At 40.6% G+C, this 19,051-nt stretch overlaps 1 protein-coding gene across 12 annotated transcripts in view; it reads right to left on the reverse strand.

Annotated features, from left to right (window-relative positions):
* The window catches only part of carmil3 (capping protein regulator and myosin 1 linker 3), a 117,488-nt gene that overhangs the window by 24,442 nt on the left and 73,995 nt on the right, over positions 1–19,051 (reverse strand). For all 12 annotated transcript variants that reach the window (XR_008416477.1, XR_008416476.1, XM_053884381.1 and 9 more), the window contains exons 17-23: positions 12,807–12,876; positions 12,638–12,719; positions 10,601–10,697; positions 10,474–10,528; positions 5,640–5,812; positions 3,419–3,487; positions 3,018–3,111 (exon numbers count right to left, since the gene is read on the reverse strand). Coding sequence is in view for 10 of the 12 variants with exons in the window: in XM_053884381.1 (XP_053740356.1) it covers positions 3,018–3,111; positions 3,419–3,487; positions 5,640–5,812; positions 10,474–10,528; positions 10,601–10,697; positions 12,638–12,719; positions 12,807–12,876 (640 nt within the window). In the remaining 2 variants the exon portion in view is untranslated. The remainder of the gene's footprint in view (positions 1–3,017; positions 3,112–3,418; positions 3,488–5,639; positions 5,813–10,473; positions 10,529–10,600; positions 10,698–12,637; positions 12,720–12,806; positions 12,877–19,051) is intronic.

Consider the following 19,051-nt stretch of genomic DNA (forward strand, 5'->3'; position numbering starts at 1 on the left):
AGGGTCAGAGTCTGAGTTTGTGGTTCCTTTGAACTGCTGAAAATGATTCTGGCACCAAAGTAATATTCTTAAACAAATCATGGAAAGACAGTGATGCATAAGCAATAATAGGCTTCAAAGATTGAAACATTCATCTGTAATTGAAGGATTCACTTCTGACACATTGGAGTCATTATATGTTGACTGGTGGACTTTCCATTTTCCAGTCAGAGGACAGTCATGAAGGTTATGGAGTGGCTGGCAGAGCATACATTTCCGAGATGGAGGGAGCTGTCAAAGGGCATGTTGCGGAAGGGAAGGGAAAATTGAGCTATCTGCGTTCTTAGTGATTAAAACCAGCATAAAAAATATCCTTATTTTGAGCAACTATTTCTCATGGAAGCATTTTTCATTTCCACATTGCATCTCTATCCCTCGGAATTGCACAGTGAATGGTCAAGGCCACAGGGCGAACAGTGATGGCACAAGGTTACTCCACACACACAGTGAATGAGTGGTGAGGTACAAAGCCTGCAGATTTTCATCTGCTCACTGACAAGGACATCTACCGACTCAAAAGCTATGACTCTGGAGTGGTGAAGTACTGACTCATTTGCAAGTAACCAAATCACAAGTTGTAATGAGATTCCTTCGGAGCACAGCTGAGCTACAGGGACGCAAAGCGTTCCATCTTCCAACCCATTATCTTTCTCCCCCACACCTCTGGTCATGACCTCATGAACAATGAGGAGGCAATAAAATCACAAACAGCTGAGATTCATTACTTTGGCTGGGGTCACCAAGAAGCCCGGTACGCAAGCATTTTCTTTACATCTGAGCGCAATCTCATGCGAGGAACTATCTATTCAACATGCTGTTTTATCAAAAATTTACAGCGCTGCCAAGTACCTTTAAATATTAAAAAATGAAAGGTAAATTCCGGACTATGGAGCGGACCAAAATAAAGGCGCACCCACTAGATTTAAGAAGGAAAATAGTTCTTGTTCATACATAAGCCAATGCGGTCTACAAGGTGCTGTCTGCGCCATCAAAAGGTCAGTGGTGCATCTGGCTTAAAATACATGAGGATCACTTCTAAACTAGTTTTGAAAATGGGGTCCAGCATCAAGACTGACTCATGAAACAAAGCCGCCAATGTTCTGAACTTGAATCATGAAATCCTCACATCTTTTATTGACATTAAAGTGCTCAAAATGTGCTGTTTTCACTCAGTGCGTCTGAGGTTCCGACACCACAGCTGGTCTCAGCTGCTGCTCCGGTCCTCCAGGAGATCGGCTCTGTTGGCGGAGCTGCAGACACACGGGCGGAAACAGTGCATTTTGAGCGCTTTAAGGTAAATAAGACGCCTGTGATGTCATCTGTTTGATGTGGCAAGGCTCCACATTTTGTCAGCTTGACACTCTAAGGTCTTTAAAAAAAAGGAAAAAAGTGTTTCTTGAGTGATAAAGTGAAATAAGTGGAGCATAAGAACGTTCATGTATTTTGAAACTAGATAACAAGAAGATATGCATAAGGCAAAAAGGATCCTCCAATAAAGTGAATATGAGTTGAGCGATTTTGACACTCCTATTTTTAATCTGCTTTGTAAATATAACTGGAGGTTTGCAGCAGCTACAAACGTATCTTCAGACGTTGCTTCAAGGTGTTGGGCTAAAGTGATCCTCAAGTAATTACAGTACTCACCAGACAAGTCAACATTAAGAATCTTAATTTGGCATGAGTATCACATGATGATGCAGGAATTTGGTCAGAATTAAAAATGGGTTTAAAAGGCTTTCTAATTTCAGGAACAGACAACAACAAAGAGAAGTATCTTCAGCGGGGTACACAAAAATCAGGTTATTCTGGTCCCAATTTTTCCCTTCCCGATCAAGGTCTTCAAACTCCAGAGTATTTTCTCTCTAAGATCATGCGGTGTGAGGTGTGTTGAGAGTGTAAAAGGGTTGCCTCTGATAATAAGTGCAAGTAACATCCGACTTACGACCTGCGTGCGACCACGGCCAGCAGATTTATTATTATTATTTTTTTTATTCAATGTCTGGCACCGCAGCACGTAGCAGCCTGGCATCGTGTGCAACAATTACGGCAGCACAGTATCCCAGCATCTCACTCTCACACAGTCATCTACCACTACAGTAGCACCTATAACCCTCGGGTCGGCCATTTTGAATGGCATTCAACTTAGGTCCAATCTTACGACCGGTTGGTCGGAACCGAGTTACTTGTATATATCTTAAATGAGGACAAATGTAATGTAATACAAACATTTGAAGCTTGTTTTGAGATGTTTAAGGCTAAATATTGAGAAACAAATGTGTTAAATGTAAACATTTAACAGCATCACCACATAAACACAGAAATTGCACAGAAAGATATACTGATAGTGATCCGGCCATCGGTACCACATTGCTTCAAATATCAAAGACACCCATCTCAAGTGGAACTGAATTCACCGAATCAACAACAAACAAGCCGACTGAGAATCAAGGAAGCATAGGGAATCCTGAAACATAAATCTCACTCCCAGCTACTGCGGTCTTTACTGGACACTTTCATTCTGCAATGATTTGTCTTGGAGGATTCACCCCCTCAACTTCCGTGTTGCATGTTGTGTTTTCTGGTTGTTGCGATGCTTTGTCTTTGCTTTACCCCAGTTGACCCAGTGCGATTTCTGGCTGGGAAAAGTAGCAGTAACAGAGTCTTAATGCACGTGGTTTGCTGTGTTGAGGTTCTTGGGGCACACCACAGGCATATGGAGTTAAGATATGTAAATTTCTTATGTTTGTACCCGCTTTAGATGGCACACAAGGGATTGGTCATCTGCCAGTCACGGTGGCCCTGCTTCTTTGTAATGAAAGGAATTAGGTGAAGAGGGTTGGGTGTTCATACTGCAGCTATTAGGGGCTGTAGAGGCAGACCACCGCCTGAATAATATATTCGTGTTGGTTGTCCTAACTGCCTTGCACAACACTGTCAATTCAAATTACAAACAAAGGACGGACTGAGACGCTCCTCACCTTAGCCAACGCTTGGTCAGTCCTCTCCGGGGCACTTCGGTGGGCCTGTGCGACATCACTTAAGGGGAGCGGCATGTACTGTAGAGTGAAGTTGCTAACAAGCAGAGTTCAAGAGCGGACATGAGAAACAGTGCCATTGCTGCAGGACGACAATGTTAACAAGGCCAATGACAAAATATCTTATCTCACTTTCCGATCAGCCAAGCACTCCTCACATGCTCCCACATCAACACAAACCTCACACATCCACATTCTCGTTTGACTGGCAGACACTTCTGAGGAGTGATGAAACGTTGTGCAACAGCAAACACTCTCAGTTGGTTATCTGCCCGTCATGTGGGCGCGTGTGTCTTTCTCGTTTTATGTGTGCATCCGGCTTCAAAGATAGAGAGAGTGCTCACTGCTCCAAAGCTCGTGCCACATCTTGGAAGCCCGTCGCTGTGGTGTTGTTGCGGTCCCATGTCACACTCCTGAGAGGGATCAAACCAGCAGCAAATGGGCAAAGACAAGAACAGAGAGGAGAGACATCAGTGGTTTCTTACTTAACACAACCGCCATAACAGGAATGGAAGTGCAGTTTATTTCAACTATCTCACAGCTCTAGAGGGAAAGTCGACAACAGTGATGCAGTGCTAGCCATGAGGGTAATAACAGCCCAGAATCCCTCCGCTACTGACACGCTGAAGTTTGCATAACAACTTTAGAGAACTTCCACAGACAAACCTGGAGACATTCAGGTCAGAGTGGAGCATGTATTTACATTATGTCTGTTTTTTTTTTAAAACAATGGGAATGATGTGTTGGACTGGCTAGCAATCGATAGATTGTAAGCATTAGTGGACACCTGTTGCTGGTTCGAATGCAGTCAAGGGAGCACATTGATCCTACTAATGCGGAAGGTACTTCCTACACACTGCAGGAAGCATCTCTCCCCTAAATTCCAACCAGTTTGTGAGATGCGGCGGACAAGATCATGCATCGCTCCAATCTGTGTGTCCACAAACCGCCTGTCCACGACGCCGTGTGGATGAACTAGTATCGTATGAAAGCAGCTTAACACAGCTCAACAGGGAGAGAAAGTTGAGCACAGTGACTACCTCAGTTTGAAACGCATTTCATCGTCCTACAGATATAAACATCTCTATAGGTGCAGCTCGGCTTGTCCTTGTGAGTTTATACACACAGTGCCTTGCACACAAACCGAATCACAAACGCTGCTGTCGTCACAGTAGCTGCCAAGAATGCATTTGGTCGACTCCCAAGTTAACGTTACAGTATTAACAAGAGCAATATATATATATATATAAATATATTTCAGTCAATACTTAGTACTTAGGGAAGTAGTTACGTATGAATAGGAATTAAAGCGTTAGTGTTACTCTTTCATTTTAGGCAACAGCAAAAGGAGCATCCACTTTTATTGACTCTATATGTTGCTACTTAAAGCTGATACAGCAACAGCACAAGCATAAAATTCTATTTATTTCATAAAATAATTACCAACACACCTGCAACTGACTCATCACTATAATTCCCAAAACACTACGGCTCACTCCCCTCACTGCAACAAATCTGCTGTCCATTAACTGTTGAAATTACTTTATTGCCATTATTTTCAAATTAGCATGTCTACGTAACATTTTGTGGTACACGCATTTTATAATGTCATGTCAGTGGTGGTTGATTTTTTTCAAATTAAATCTAATTTCTGACGTGAATTAAATACTTTCAAAAACTTGAGCTGTTTTTTTTTTTTTTCGTATTCGTTCTAAACGTATCTTAAAGAAAGTCAACACCACAGTGGCCAAAAATTTTTACAATGTTGTACTTTTACTGTGGTTTTGGAACTGTTCAGTGCCTCAGTGAAGTAGACAAATGTTTGCATGAAGAAAGCAATGCCCATCTTTTTATCTTTTTACACTTTAGATACACTTACACTTTAGAGTTATTTAGAGGAATTTTGATTTTCATTTCACCAGATACAATGTCAAATAATGGTTTGGAATTCACTTATTGGTAAGGATGGGTGATAACTTATCAGATTCGATATACTGCCTAAGACAATACCCGCAATGAGAATTCGGCATCTCACAATAAACTCAATAAACACAGTGTATGTTGATTTATCATGATATCTTTTATCCATATGGCCCTTCCGTACTTATTGGTAGCTGAAAATATGATGATATGATGCTGAAAATGCCCAGACATTAGCCACTCCAGTGGACTCTGTAAGAGATTAAGTTTTACAAAGGAAAATGAATACAAACAGAATTACAAGGAAAAAAGAAAGAAAAGTTTCCTTTCATATGATGACTCAACGAACTAAAAAAAAAAATTCAGTTCAACAGAGGAAGCAGCCGACTACTTCTTTTCGTCTTGCTGAACACATTCCTGCCTCTGGGCATTTCTCAGGTTCCCTTCACCGTTTTCTCACCCTCACACAGACTCCTCTAGTGGTCTCCTGGGCTCCTCAGGCTCTCCCTCTCTCCTGAACAGATCATTTTTCCTCCACCACAAGTCTCTGACACGATCAGCTGCAAAACTCAAGCATTTCTTCTCAGATCTGCACGGAACATACTCTGCCCTTCACCCCAACAAAAGTGGAGAGCAGGTGCTCACCTGAGCGTTGTGTTGATCTGCAGAGCTTTGCTGAGCATCTTAGCCCCAGAATCCTCCAAGCCGTTTCCACTCAGGTCCACCTTTCTGAGGCAGGTGTTGGAGCCCAGGGCGTTGACCAGTACCGTCCCCCGCTGGCGAAGCCTGGAGTCAGCCAGGGACAGAGACTGCAGGGCCTGGAGGGAGGACAACAACTTGTCTTTAGATGAATGCATTTTTCTGATCAAAGGGGGTTTGACACAGAGAAAAACGTTGCGTCAAGTTGCAGGAGATTTCAGTGAAATGGAACCTTGTTGCATATCATCTGTCTGCACCACTTCATCATTAAACTTTGCTACTCAGATCCTAAATCAAACACAAGATATAAATTGTTTGTGTTATAACAGCAAAACAATGAAACGAGTATTTACGAGAACCTCATTTCAAAGTCCAGTTTAGTGTCCGATCTAAAGGGGAGCGCCGGACGGAGAGAGCCGAAAAAGACGAAGAAGTATCTGTGGAAAACATCTTTTTATATGTGTGCCATCTTAAAAAAAAAACATGCATGACTCTTGCATGAGCCTTTTCCTGGTGCTGAGAGGACTCACACAGATTTCAATTGCACTAGTCCCAGATGACTTAGTGGGGAACATGTCACAAATGGTGCGGACAGTTCCTTCAGTCCCGGTCAAGTTAAATGCAGGGAACGCTCATACTCTATTCAACTTTTACTATGGCGCTTTCAGTCAAGTAGGCGAACACATTCCCACAATGCCTGAGCATCTTGTCGGACCTCTTGTAGCGCAGCAGCAGATGTAGCCTCAAGTCTGTGGCTGATAACAAACCAGGGCTCAAAGGGTTACGCTGCATTTCAACTTAACAGAAACAGTGTTGGCTGTGGAAGTCCTCTCCCTCTCAGAGGAGAGCTGCATGGACGTTGATGCCAAATGGCAGCGTGTCACTTTGAAATGTATTATCAGCATTGCACAACATCTTTCCCTTTTGTTGAGAGATTAAATTTTGAGGACGCATTCACTGGATAAATGTATATAAAATGCATCCCAGCCTTTTGATGGCCCTACCAACAATAAATATCACTTTCTACTCATTACAAGATTTATCTTCGGAAGCATAACACAGATATTAAAATAAACAAATATATGTACATTTTAAATATTAACAAATTTTAATATATGCTTTTGATTTTTGTTTCCTTATGTTACATTTAGGGCTGCATTGATGGATCTGGGCATTTATGACATCATTGTGATCGGCTGATCAAATGAAAAATATAATCCAATTTTTTATTATTTATTTATTCAGAGGCGAACGAACGAATGCTGGCCGGAGCCAAACGCAGGCGAAACCCATGCTAATGGAGTGTAATGTTTTGGACGAGCAGCTGAGCTCTGTTGTTGAAGACCAGAGGTTGGCTATCAGCAGCGAATAGTGCACCTGGACCCCAGATACTCATCCTCTGAAAGAAAGGGTTGAAAAGAGGAGTGGGTGTGTCAGGTTTTAAGGCAACATTCCAGCATTTAGCAAGCGAAGAGTGAGCTTTACATTGTGGGTTTGATCTATTCAATGTTCATTGAAAAGGGAATTAAAATGATTCATTTTTATATTAAGCACTTTGCCTTTTTTGCAATGTTTTGGCAAAAAAAATATGGCAAAAATCAGTATCGGCCTGTTGGGAATTGTAAAAACTGCGTGAAAAAAAAAAAAAATCGGCAATTGGTATTGGCCAAAAAACACTGCACCCCTATTTACAATATTGCATATTTAAAGGTAAATGGCTTTTCAAACATTTTTTTTACGTGTGTTATGTCGATTATATTCTATACCACCTTCATAATTAAATATGTATTCATGTCATACAAAAATATAACATGGTTTTAGCCTGTAGGCGTGACAAACAATTAAAGAACTGAGCAAGTTGCTAGGTGAGTAAATAAATAAATAAATGGAATCATCAGTAAGTAACATATCAAGGCTAATATGCAGGGCTCCTCTGTGGTCAGCTTGAAAACACATGAACTGTCCAGCCCCACCACTGACACACCACAACTCACGACCAGGGAGACATTGGGGTTTCTTCTTAAAGCACAAACATTCCAATCTTTCATCAAATTCCCTGTTCCCTGCACCAATTTTTAGGAATTTTCATTCATTGTTGAATTATAATCCCCACTTGCTGACCAGTCTTGAACACTGATCTTTGTAGGTCTGACATCAAAATGCTTTGTGGCAGATTTTTTCATCAACTCAACCTGGTTAAATGTGACTGTTCAGTAGTTTGAGCGCTTTTAGGCCACGAACCATGACTTAAGGGGTCACAATTGGCCTGAGCACGTGCCCAACAGGGTTTATGCATTGAGTATTTCACAAAGGCTATAATGTTTGATCTTGTAAATACTATTTAGAATATCATCACCAGAAACTGACCTGAACTGGTTTTTGTTTTATCATTATTTGGTCTATTTCTCCCAAGATTCTCCATCTTTTCTATCTCCAAATAATTACATTTCTATCACATAACTTAAATAATGAATCCTGCAAGCATCCACAACTTGTAACAATATCCTCATTATTCATTTTATAATACATTTTAATCAATATTAAATCACATAACTATGGCCTTTATGATGCTATATATAAATTTGTTTTTCCTGCTTAAAAAAAAAAAATCAACACGTAAAATACATGACATAAAATACACTACACAATACATTTAGATACATAAGAAATACATGACATTATAACTATTATTATGAAATTAATGGGAATTATATATTGTTTATTCGCTCATAAAATTGTTTAGAGGTACCCAAACTGTCAATGAGAGGAAACAGTCGCAAAGATGTTTTTCAGTCAGGTAAAAGTTAGTCACCAGCCAGGTCAGTCATAAAATACATATTACCTGGTTCAACTTACAAATACTTGAAATATTTGTGCCTGTATTCACTGCAGAATATTAAAACGTAAATATTTGTGACAGTCTTCCTTGGCAGGTTGTTCAACAGGCCAGTCTCCGCACATAGCAACATCAAACCATTAAATTTGGCCGTCGGAGATGCTGTGCTCACTGCACATGCATCGGCGCGGGCCACAGCGCACTTGTGAGCTATTGCTATCAACAGTGCTAAATAATTGAGCGAGCAACTTGTCAAGCTGGATTTGCTGAGAAGAGAGCGGACGGGACGCCCCCGAGGTCCACAAATAAAGCGAGACCAGATGAATCGACGTTGCGGACACAGATTGTAGAAGAAGCACAAACAGATGAAGTGAACCCCGGTCGACATCTGCTGCTGATGGCGGCAGTTATGAGGATCACTCTTAGGTCACGTGACCCCACAGTTTCGCACCCTGGAGGCTTCTTCGATGCTACTCTTCCTGCCAAATAATTCATTGACTATTAGAGAGCACAAGGCTTCCAAAAGAGCGCAGAGATAGCTGACTATAATAATAATATTAATAATAATAACAACAACAATAATAATAGTATAGTTTCATTATTGTTTTTATAATAAATCATATTTAAATATATGAATCCAGAATGATGCATTTCAATGAATCTGTTCACATAAGCCACTTGCTGCTGCTTTAAATCCCAGAACAACTTCTATAGTCCTTCCATTTTGATGCTTTTTAAACATATTGCGGAACGATTTTTTTTTCTTCAGTAACCACATCTCACATACTCATAGTATTTGTAAGAGTATTTGTAAATTTGAAGGTTTGTAATTGCAAAGTTATATCAGGTTAAGGTTGGCCGCTCTGTTTACATCGGACGACCGACGAGGGATACACAGAACTAACTAACAGAGCCGTGCCAGTGAGCATGTTCCAGTTGATGACACGACTATGTGTCCACTCATTTCTCCCAGCAGTGTAACCATTTTTTATACTCCCCTCATGTTGTAAAAAAAAGCAAAACATAGGCACGGAACCATTGGACAGGGCAATTCATTGTTCACAATTACCGTGGAAACTTTCTTTTTGTTCATCGTTGGACATTTATCGCTCTGATGGTGAAAGTGTCAAAATATGGTGCGTGCATTCATTCTGTTGTCAAAGGAGCAGGTACGGTACGTTGAACTACAAAGAAGTGAGCACATTGATTCTACTTATCCTTGCCACAGCAAAATAGAGGCTGCCATTCCTTCAGAATTATACGGACTTCGATGAACTTTCATGTGATCATGTGATTAAACCAAGTGGCAACATCAAAACAAGCGGAAAACAGAAGCCGTATATCATGCAGGTGGACCTGAATATGAGGGTTTTCGGCTGAAAGATAATAACTAAGTGGCAGGGAAAAGTACAGTTGTGCATCAAGGACGAAAATATGAGGGGAGAAACCAAGTGAGGATGGCTGCAGGCTGCAGGTAATTCACTATTCCAGAAAATCATGGCAAAAACCCTGGTTAGACTAGTTTGTTCAAGCTAGTTTATGTTCAAAATTTTTGCTGAAAACATTGGAAATTATTCTAAAAAGATTATTAAAATCTCGAATATCGATATCACGAATAATGAATATGAAAAAAATGTGACATTGATATGATATCAGATACTTTTTTGCCATATCACACAGCTCTAGTTGGTTCCATCTTTTTCAAAGTTTAAGTTCAAGGAAAGTGTTCAAACAAGAGGCAGGGACGATTTCATGCTTCAGTTTGCAAGAAAAGGTGAAGAAGTCATTGAAGTCTGTGCAAGCATTTCTACAGTTGGTAAAATCGCTGTGTGGCAAACACATCTCTCTGTTCGACGTGGGCATGTGCTTGGACATGTGTGTGTGTGTGTGGGGGATGCATCTGCGTAAACGTGCGTGTTCAATACGTTACATAATCCAACTCACACAGTCTTCCTCCTGCACCAGCTGAACCAATTTCTGCAGAACCTCCTCCAGCACCCTTCGGAGGCAGAGAGAGAGAGTCAGCATCACATTCAGCGGCACCCACACGCTGAAGCATCATTATCCGTACCGGCCCTTGATGTTGAAGTTCTTCCCCAGCAGCAGGTGCTTGAGAGACGGGTGGCGGGAAAATGCTGGGATCACTGACAGCAGGTCGGAATCAAGACCTGCGGCACACAATAGTTTGTCAGTACTTTATATATATTGGATATTTAAGTATTGCTGTAGAGAATTGGATGTGTATATACTCTAAAATATAACTGTAAAATACCACTTTCTTCTTTATTTCATAAAGAGCATTTTGTCTGACCAAGTTAAAATAAATAAACAATGAAAAACAAAATTAATAATGCACCTTATTGACCTAAAAAAAACATTGTTGCAGTGATCTGGATTACCATTTTAATTCACTCACATGACTTGATTTCTATCCATTATTTACATAGTTCAACATTACCCACAATCCAAGTCTGTATTTATGACCACAAGCTAATACAATGGAAAGTTATTTTAAGCAGCAAAAAGCTCATCTGGATTGCAAAACATCGGCTTCAGAGAGCTTACGAGCCATTATTGTTCAACTGGATCATTATTATGCAGGAAACTGGGGCATGACGGCGCACAACCGGAGTGAAGAGACAGCGTTCGGCGCTTTAACCTGCGCTGAATGAAAGTTAATGTCTGAGTAAAGAGGGTTTGCCGCCACTTGAATTTGTTTTCGTTTCTGAGAAGGACAGAGGAAAGGGGATTTTCTCTCATGATGGAGCTGAAGTATGACTAAAGCCATCAGTAGTCTGGAAGAAATAGCTTTTTGTTTTAGCATCCATTCACAAAGACATCTGCATGTTAGTGCATGGCTCATCTAAACCAAGAGCCTGGCGTGTTATCACATTTTGCTGCTGAAATAGTGACAGAAAAATGCCAGAAATATTCGTATTTAAAAAGGAGAAATCTAATACGAAAAAAATGATTCCACAGTTAAATGAGGTCTCGCGGGTTGGTTAACCAAACTGTGAAAAATAGGCCGCAATTCATTAAAAAAAGACTCAAACAAGCCCGGGTGAGTGAGAGATAAAAAGCGTAATTGACAATTTATTTCAGAATAGCATGATAAATGGCCGCTCCAGGAGCTGTGAATCAGGGCTCACTGAAATATTTGCATAATATTAAGTGGTTGGGAAATTACTAAACGCTGGCAGACCGGTAATTTAAATTTGCTTGTGGAATTTTTTTCCAGGATATTAATGTGAAAACACCAAAATAGACAATATAAAGAAAAATATATGAAGAGCTAACAGGAGCATGGTGCTACACATCAGCCCTGCATTTAAGAGTCGTGCACCGAACAGACGTTGGACTTGTTGCTCAGCCCATATGTCAGCATAAGGTCAGATATGCGCAAAAACATGGTCCCACTCTTTATTTACATGGCCCTCGAGTGGACAAAGGGAAACTGATATTGATGATGATGCCATAATTCCGACAAATTTCTGTCCACATGCTTTTTTAATTTGTACCTTGCACCTTTTCAATATTCATTCATAAGTTATTTTTGTTTTTATTTGTGTTGTCCCCATAACAATCCACATGTATATTTACTATTCAGTTGAATGAAAATGTCTTTCTGATCAAACTCGCTCCAACAATTGCCGTTATTTATTTTCCCCCAAGTTAAATCAATAAAAAAGAAGATGCATAATGAACAATTTCATGATTGCATGTTTCTTAATCTATAAACTTGGGATTGTGCACATAAAATGAAAGTATATATTCCAAAATATTCCACTTTTTAATATATGCAATTTAAAGGAATAACTGAACACTCGTTTTTTGTAATTTGTACTTTGCTTTTTTTGTTTTTTTTTCCAAAGTTTTCCCAGCAAATGAAGGCTTGGCCATAGCATAGGTAATGCAGACAGAAGGTATTTTTGAAAAGCTGGTCTTCTATGCAAATCCCAGGCAGAGAGATGACCAGATGTGGAGATTAAATCTTGCCTAATCGCACCTTGCTTAAGTTTCAAATTAATTTCCGGAGATTATTAAACATCCACCAGGCCTAATAAGACACTCCGTTTCTGTAACAGCTCTATTGCTATATATTTTTTACCGTTTTCAGAAATGTCTAACGTCCCCACACAAGTAACACGAGGGAACAGCTCCTGGATCACTCCAGCCCCGGCTGACCTCAACTGTGGGGAGGAAAACACAAGAGCTTAAAGGCCTGTCAATGCAAACAATGAATTTTTACAGCCACAGCATGGGACGCTGCGGTGTACCTCGCAGCTGCTGATGTCCAGGTGTAAATCAGATATGTGAGGGTTGTTGGACAAACCAAGGAACAGAGCCCTGGAACAGACAACAAAAAAGAAAGAGCAGTCATTTGGTTGAGGTAACACGATGGGAAGATATGTTCACCCGGAAGAAAACAATTGATGGACAACAAACAAAAATCACTTCAGAAACCACATTAAGCTGGTTGACTCAGCAGGATTGTACAGAGAGATTTTCCTTAGCAGGTGTGGGCCAAGGGTGCCATACACTTCACACTTAAGAACCAGCGCACAACTCCTTACTCACCTACATAAACTGGAAACACTGTGAATGTGAAGTGAGTTCTCCCCAGAGGCAGCAGTATTTTTAGTTTTATAAGAGCGTCTTTATTATTGAACTTAACCATCGGTGGTAATTGGAAGACAGGTAGATTGGTTTCTGTAAACAGGAAGATCAAGCTTTATTGAAGCAGAAACAGGAATCAAAAGTTCAGTTCCCCTCAGTTTCCATGCTTAACTGGTTTATTCACCTTGTCGCCTGAAGCCATTCGCTGTCCGAACATCCAGCCCAGAGCTACTCTTCCGTTTTTTGTTTTTTTTTCTGTCCTCTCTGGGACCTCATGGGCACAATAACTAAATCACCTGTTTGTACAGGAAGTGGTTTTTAATTTGAAAAATAAATTAATTAATGCCGTCATTTCTTAAGTAAAAGCTGCTACTTTTTTTCCCTCAGTTTGAATGCGGCTTATTACAGTGTCATGTGCCAAAATATTGAGCCCAGTCACATCAAACCAATGAAATCAGAGGCCTTTTGTTTACCTTTCGGACACGCAGGTGTGTAAATGTAAATAAAGGTGGGGCGAGTTCATTCAAGTTCAGGACATTGTCCAGTTTGTTTCATGAGTCAGTTTCCATGCTGGACCCCAAAACTAGCTTATAAGTGATCCTCATGCATTTTTAAGCCAGTGCACCACTGACCTTTCTACGAAGAAGACAGCACCACTGCACCCGCGGCTTATAGACCAAAGTGGCTCATGTACGAACAAGATCTATTTTCCCTCTTCAATTTCGTGTGAGTGGCTAATATTCCGGGGCACTCTATAGTTCTTGTATAGTACGTCGACAGTTGGCTAACATAGTGGTTACATAACCACTTCCAAGTCATTCTACTTCCGCCCTATGAAGCACCAAAAGACCATCTTGCAGTGCGTGGATTTATAATAATCAATAAATAGCTAGAGATGCATCAGCGTGTTTGATTTACTTCTCCTGTAGACGGGAGATATGCAGTTCATCTCATGGTAGAGGCTCCACATATTTACTTGCAGTAGTCTCGGGTGTGCTGTGTGGCTGCATTTGTTGTCATGCGTAGCTAAAACAACTTCAAAGGTAAAGGGGCTCAACCAACTTCAGAAGAAGAACCCCCAGCACATGTTCCAGTCATTCTTGTATTCATACGAACCCAAGAGGCTAGCTGTAATTGATCCTTACAGCTTTAAACAAGCGCGGCAGTGAGCGCGGCGAATCGGCACATTAAGGCCGCACAGGCAGTTGGGTGCGCGTAATGAACACTCATTCATCAGTTATGCACCTGGAGTAGGTAATGAGCATCGCGCCAAAGGGGGTGTCTATCTACGTTGGCTCGGCTCCACCGTGCAGCGCTGTCGTCTCCGCTGCTCCTGGCAGTTGGTTTTGTTTGTCTCACCATCAGATGGGTGTGTATGCGAGTCATTCCTGGCATGAACACATGAGCCAGGAAAATATGATGAGCTTGCACAATGCCATTAACAGTCAGCAGCTGGACCCTCAACCTTTTTTTTTGATGGAATACAAATCAATGCTAAAATCATTTTACTATTCCAAAGCCAGAGACCCATATTTACCCTTTACACGAGTGCTGTGATTCCAATTGTCAAAACCAGATGCACATAATTCACGACCTAGTTTTTCAAGGCTGTGTATTCGCTCCCTACAGACTATGTTTGAGCCAGTTCAGTCACCTTCTTTCAATATTCTTTTTGATTTAGCGCCTTCTACATTATTGACTACACACACACACACTTAACCAGAATCCAAATCTGACTAATAACTTGCCCTCGATGAGAGGAGAGGGAACATGGGAGGGACATGAAAAAGTGGGTTTGAGGATCCCCACCCTGCTGGGCCTTTAAGCCGTTTTGCTGCCCAAATCATTGGAAAAGAGCTATTCTCTGCTTTCAATACAATAGATTATCTTGCTCTTGTTAGACATTAGCCATTGAATGGTCAGAGATTTGGGACAATTTCGAATTTCGACATTAGCATTTCTAATTTCTAGATTATTTTCGACCATTATTTTCTCAATTCAAGGGTCTATGAGATATATTCAACCACGACGGAATTGTACAGACGGAGTGCTGTTTTCCTTCCATGTGTACAAAACACTTGGATATCATTTTGTTGAGATCACGATGCAGACAAGAGCGATGATCGGTAGGCGATAACACCGGCGCCATCTGATGACTGATGAATCAAAGGAAGCAACTCGATAAATGAGCACAACTGACTGCACTGAACACTGAAGCGGAGGAAGTTGTGAGCAACATCAGCGAAGATTATTTTTGGTTCATGCTGACAAAAGACTGAAGACCTATTTATTTGAGCTTCATTTATTTGTACTGGACGTGATGACACGAGCTTGTCAGAGGATGTAGGGTCTGACAGGGGAACAATTTGAGATGCTCCACAACAGCGATAAATTACATTTATCAATATATCAAATTTAAACATAGTATGGTTAAGCTGTCACATGAAAGAAAAAGCATTGGAAATTATACTTTGTCGACTTAAACACCCCATTTGTCTGGCTGTTGTGCACACACTTCACATCACAGCATAAAATGTAAACAATGAGACTTTCTATTTCCCGGGACAGTTTTGACTTCTCAACGCCGTTTTGATACAAAGCTTTCATCTTTAGTGGTTTGTTTTTATTAGAAACCAATGGCTGGAAGGTTTCAGGATTCATGTATAGCAGACACTTTCACTGGTGCAATAAGGACACTCATTTTCATTGCTGATGTCGAAGCGGATGCGCTTGTTTACAGTGACACCACACGGAACATCTGACTGGGTCTTACTGGTGATGTCATCAAGGCAAGTCTCAGGATCAGGCTTAGTTTAACACTTTGCTCAAATTGCTTTCATTTGGAAAGAGTTTTATACTTATTTAGAGTTTGAATTTAACATAACCAACCTTGTTGATGTTATAAGATAATTTCAAACTGCATATATATACAAAGTTACTGAACCATATCATGGACCCTTTAAGCCTCCTAGTGCTAGTCACCACAGTATTCACATCAGGTTCAGCCAACTAGCTGACGGAACGCATCTTGAAAACTTCTAATAAATTTAAACAAGTCAAGAACCACATTTCTTCTTCTTTTTCTTTTGGCTTCTCCCTTCAGGGGTCACCACAGCAGATCATCCTCCTCCATCTCCCCCTGTCCTCTGCTTCCTCTTCTCTCAAACCTACAAACCTCATGTCCTCCTTCACCACCTCCATAAATCTCATTTAAGATGACAAAAATACATTGCCAAATGTGTAAGCTGGTTGTTGCACATTCCGGTCCTACTGCGTTTCATTTCATTAACAGAAAAATGAAGACACTCAAAACAAATTCTTCAACTGGAAGAGTAAGATGTGAAATCCTTACACATTACACAGTGCAATGAGAACAAAGCAAGAATAATCAACACAAACCCGAGCAGGCAAACTGAATCATACACAAATTGTATGTGTGATCAAAGGCTGATCCAATTTCTCTGGATAGCCGCAACTGTGTTCCCTCTCTGTCGTAAGAGAGACACGCTGCACCAGCATATGTCCCGCTGTGTTTGAGGATCTCATCTTGGTACAAAAGGACAGTCAGCGTGGACCCAACACGGAAACAGCCGTCAGTGATACGCCTGTCACTCGTATTTGTACGCCTCCGGGATCATCACTGACCCATCCCAAAGTCGGTCATGTTGCAAGCAGCATAATGGTGCCCCGAGACTTTATCATGTCCGTCACATGTACTCTGTCATTCGGCAAGGAGCACTGGGTAAAATGGGCAAATGCCCCACTTCCGATGTGCCCTGGAAAATGCCACCCGAGGTGCAAGGTCCTGGGCAGTGAAGACACACCCTTAAATCCACCTATTGGCGATGACCCAAACAGAGATCATAATCGACAGACCACAGAACTTGAGGAAGATACGACCTGCTAGCAAGCCGCCTTCACAGGGGTTGTCCAGCGAATGGTCTGTCTTTTTCATCAGTCAATTCATCCTCATTGGAAACATAAAAGTACATGGACAAGTGCTGTGACTACATCGGATAGTTGGTGAGAGAAGAAACAGAATGGAGACGTTGATAACCAATAAACAATTCGAACTTATTTAACCTCTTCATCTGTTGTTTGTCGGATAAAAGTGTGGTATGGTGTTAGATGTTACAGTGTTTGTTTGTGTACAAGACTGCGACCATCTGTGCACACGCTTAAGGTCTGTGTGCAACATTTGGTCCACCTGTTTAATCACAATAATAGTCAGAAAACACAGTTGCTTTTTAGTATTTGGTTTCCAAAATGCTCAAAATAAAGCAATTGACAGAATGAGATGATCTTTCAACAGATTGAATATAAAGAATGGACAGGACACCAGCAAAGACAGAGCTGGAGTGGGTAACTAAATATCCTCCACTAAACATACAGTGACTGTGACGCCATCACGCTAAAACGGCAAAAGAAAAAGTCCTTAGCATAATTTAAAATTGGTGAAAAATATGCATAAAAAATAAATAAAATTACATGTTTCAGAGTTTTAGACAACGATTCTCAAATATAAATACAAATCTTTTTAATGGTGAATGTCTAGGAACAGCTCTTAAAGGTAAACATTCAAGATGGGTTTCATAACACATCATTGAAGGGTTGATGAGGTTTCATGAAACAGTGTCCTGATTTTCAGAGGCCACCAGGTGGCACTGTCTGCTGTATAAAGTTTGTACTTGAATAAGTAATTCAAAGACACCTCACAACATTTTGAAACCTATTTAAATCTAGTGGCCTCAGAAAATTTGGACACAGTTTCATCAACCCTGCAAAACTCTTTCATGACACCTCATAAATCACTGGTAAACAATATTCTTTCTCCCGTATTATTTTTAACTGACTATTTTGAGGTACAAATACATTATTTTGATTCTTTCAAAGCATAAATGCTCAGTTTAATGTATTAGTAGCTTCAACCAATTTTTAGATTTCTTATGATAATGAATTGTGAAAAGTACAAGTACAATTTCTAAGTAATGTTCTGTGGCCTCATGTGGGCCACATAAATGGCAAAGGGCCACACCGTGCCCACGTCTGAAGCAGAGTAATGGAATTCTCAGATCACAGCACCACATTTAGACTAGAAGAAGAACTAATCGGCGAACTCCATTATCCAAAAATGTTATGGAGCTTTACTTAAGCATAGTTTTGGTGTTTTGTTATCTGACACACTTTTTCATAGCGTCTGATGACACACAGTTTTTGCTTTTTGTGAGTGTGTGTGTGTGTGTGCGATCCTTGTTTGTTTCAAATTTGTTGACACAACGGAGAATCAAATCTCTTAGCACAAGGTTGTGCCTCCCAAATAAAAACACTGCATGTTTTAAAAAAAGGTGTACAATATTCCCTTCACATGCTGCTGCTGTTAATACCTGACAAAAATCCCTTCCTGGTGCATAACTGATGGGATTCTAAAAAATCCCAACCACACTGCACAGAGCCTCTTCAGTTTTTCAGACTGGTGCATCAAGCAACATCAAGAGCAGGTGCATTTTTAGAACGAGTGGCCCATTGGGGAATTTCCTCCCCCACATAGTCCTAAATTTGTCAGCAGCTTTTGCACACTACAAAAGATTGTTTTTGACGGTTGGCTCATTGAAGTGGGATCAATCGCCAACTGCATAAAACACACAAGACGTGAGAACAAAAACATGACATCAACAAATCGACGCGACTTGGCAACGAGTTGTGCGCACAACTGCAGAACCACAATCATAGATCACCTGTTCATCATGAATATATATTTGCTGAGAGACAAGAGCTCATTTGACACATACTGTATGTGTTTACCCTGGGTGAAAAAATACAGGGCCACTGGTTTCTGCAGAGGAACTATTATTGTTGATTCATGATTTATTTGTCAACTGCGCTAACCATGCGTGTTTAGATGAAT

The sequence above is a fragment of the Synchiropus splendidus genome, chromosome 13 (genome assembly GCF_027744825.2).
Source record: "Synchiropus splendidus isolate RoL2022-P1 chromosome 13, RoL_Sspl_1.0, whole genome shotgun sequence".
Lineage (NCBI taxonomy): Eukaryota > Metazoa > Chordata > Actinopteri > Syngnathiformes > Callionymidae > Synchiropus > Synchiropus splendidus.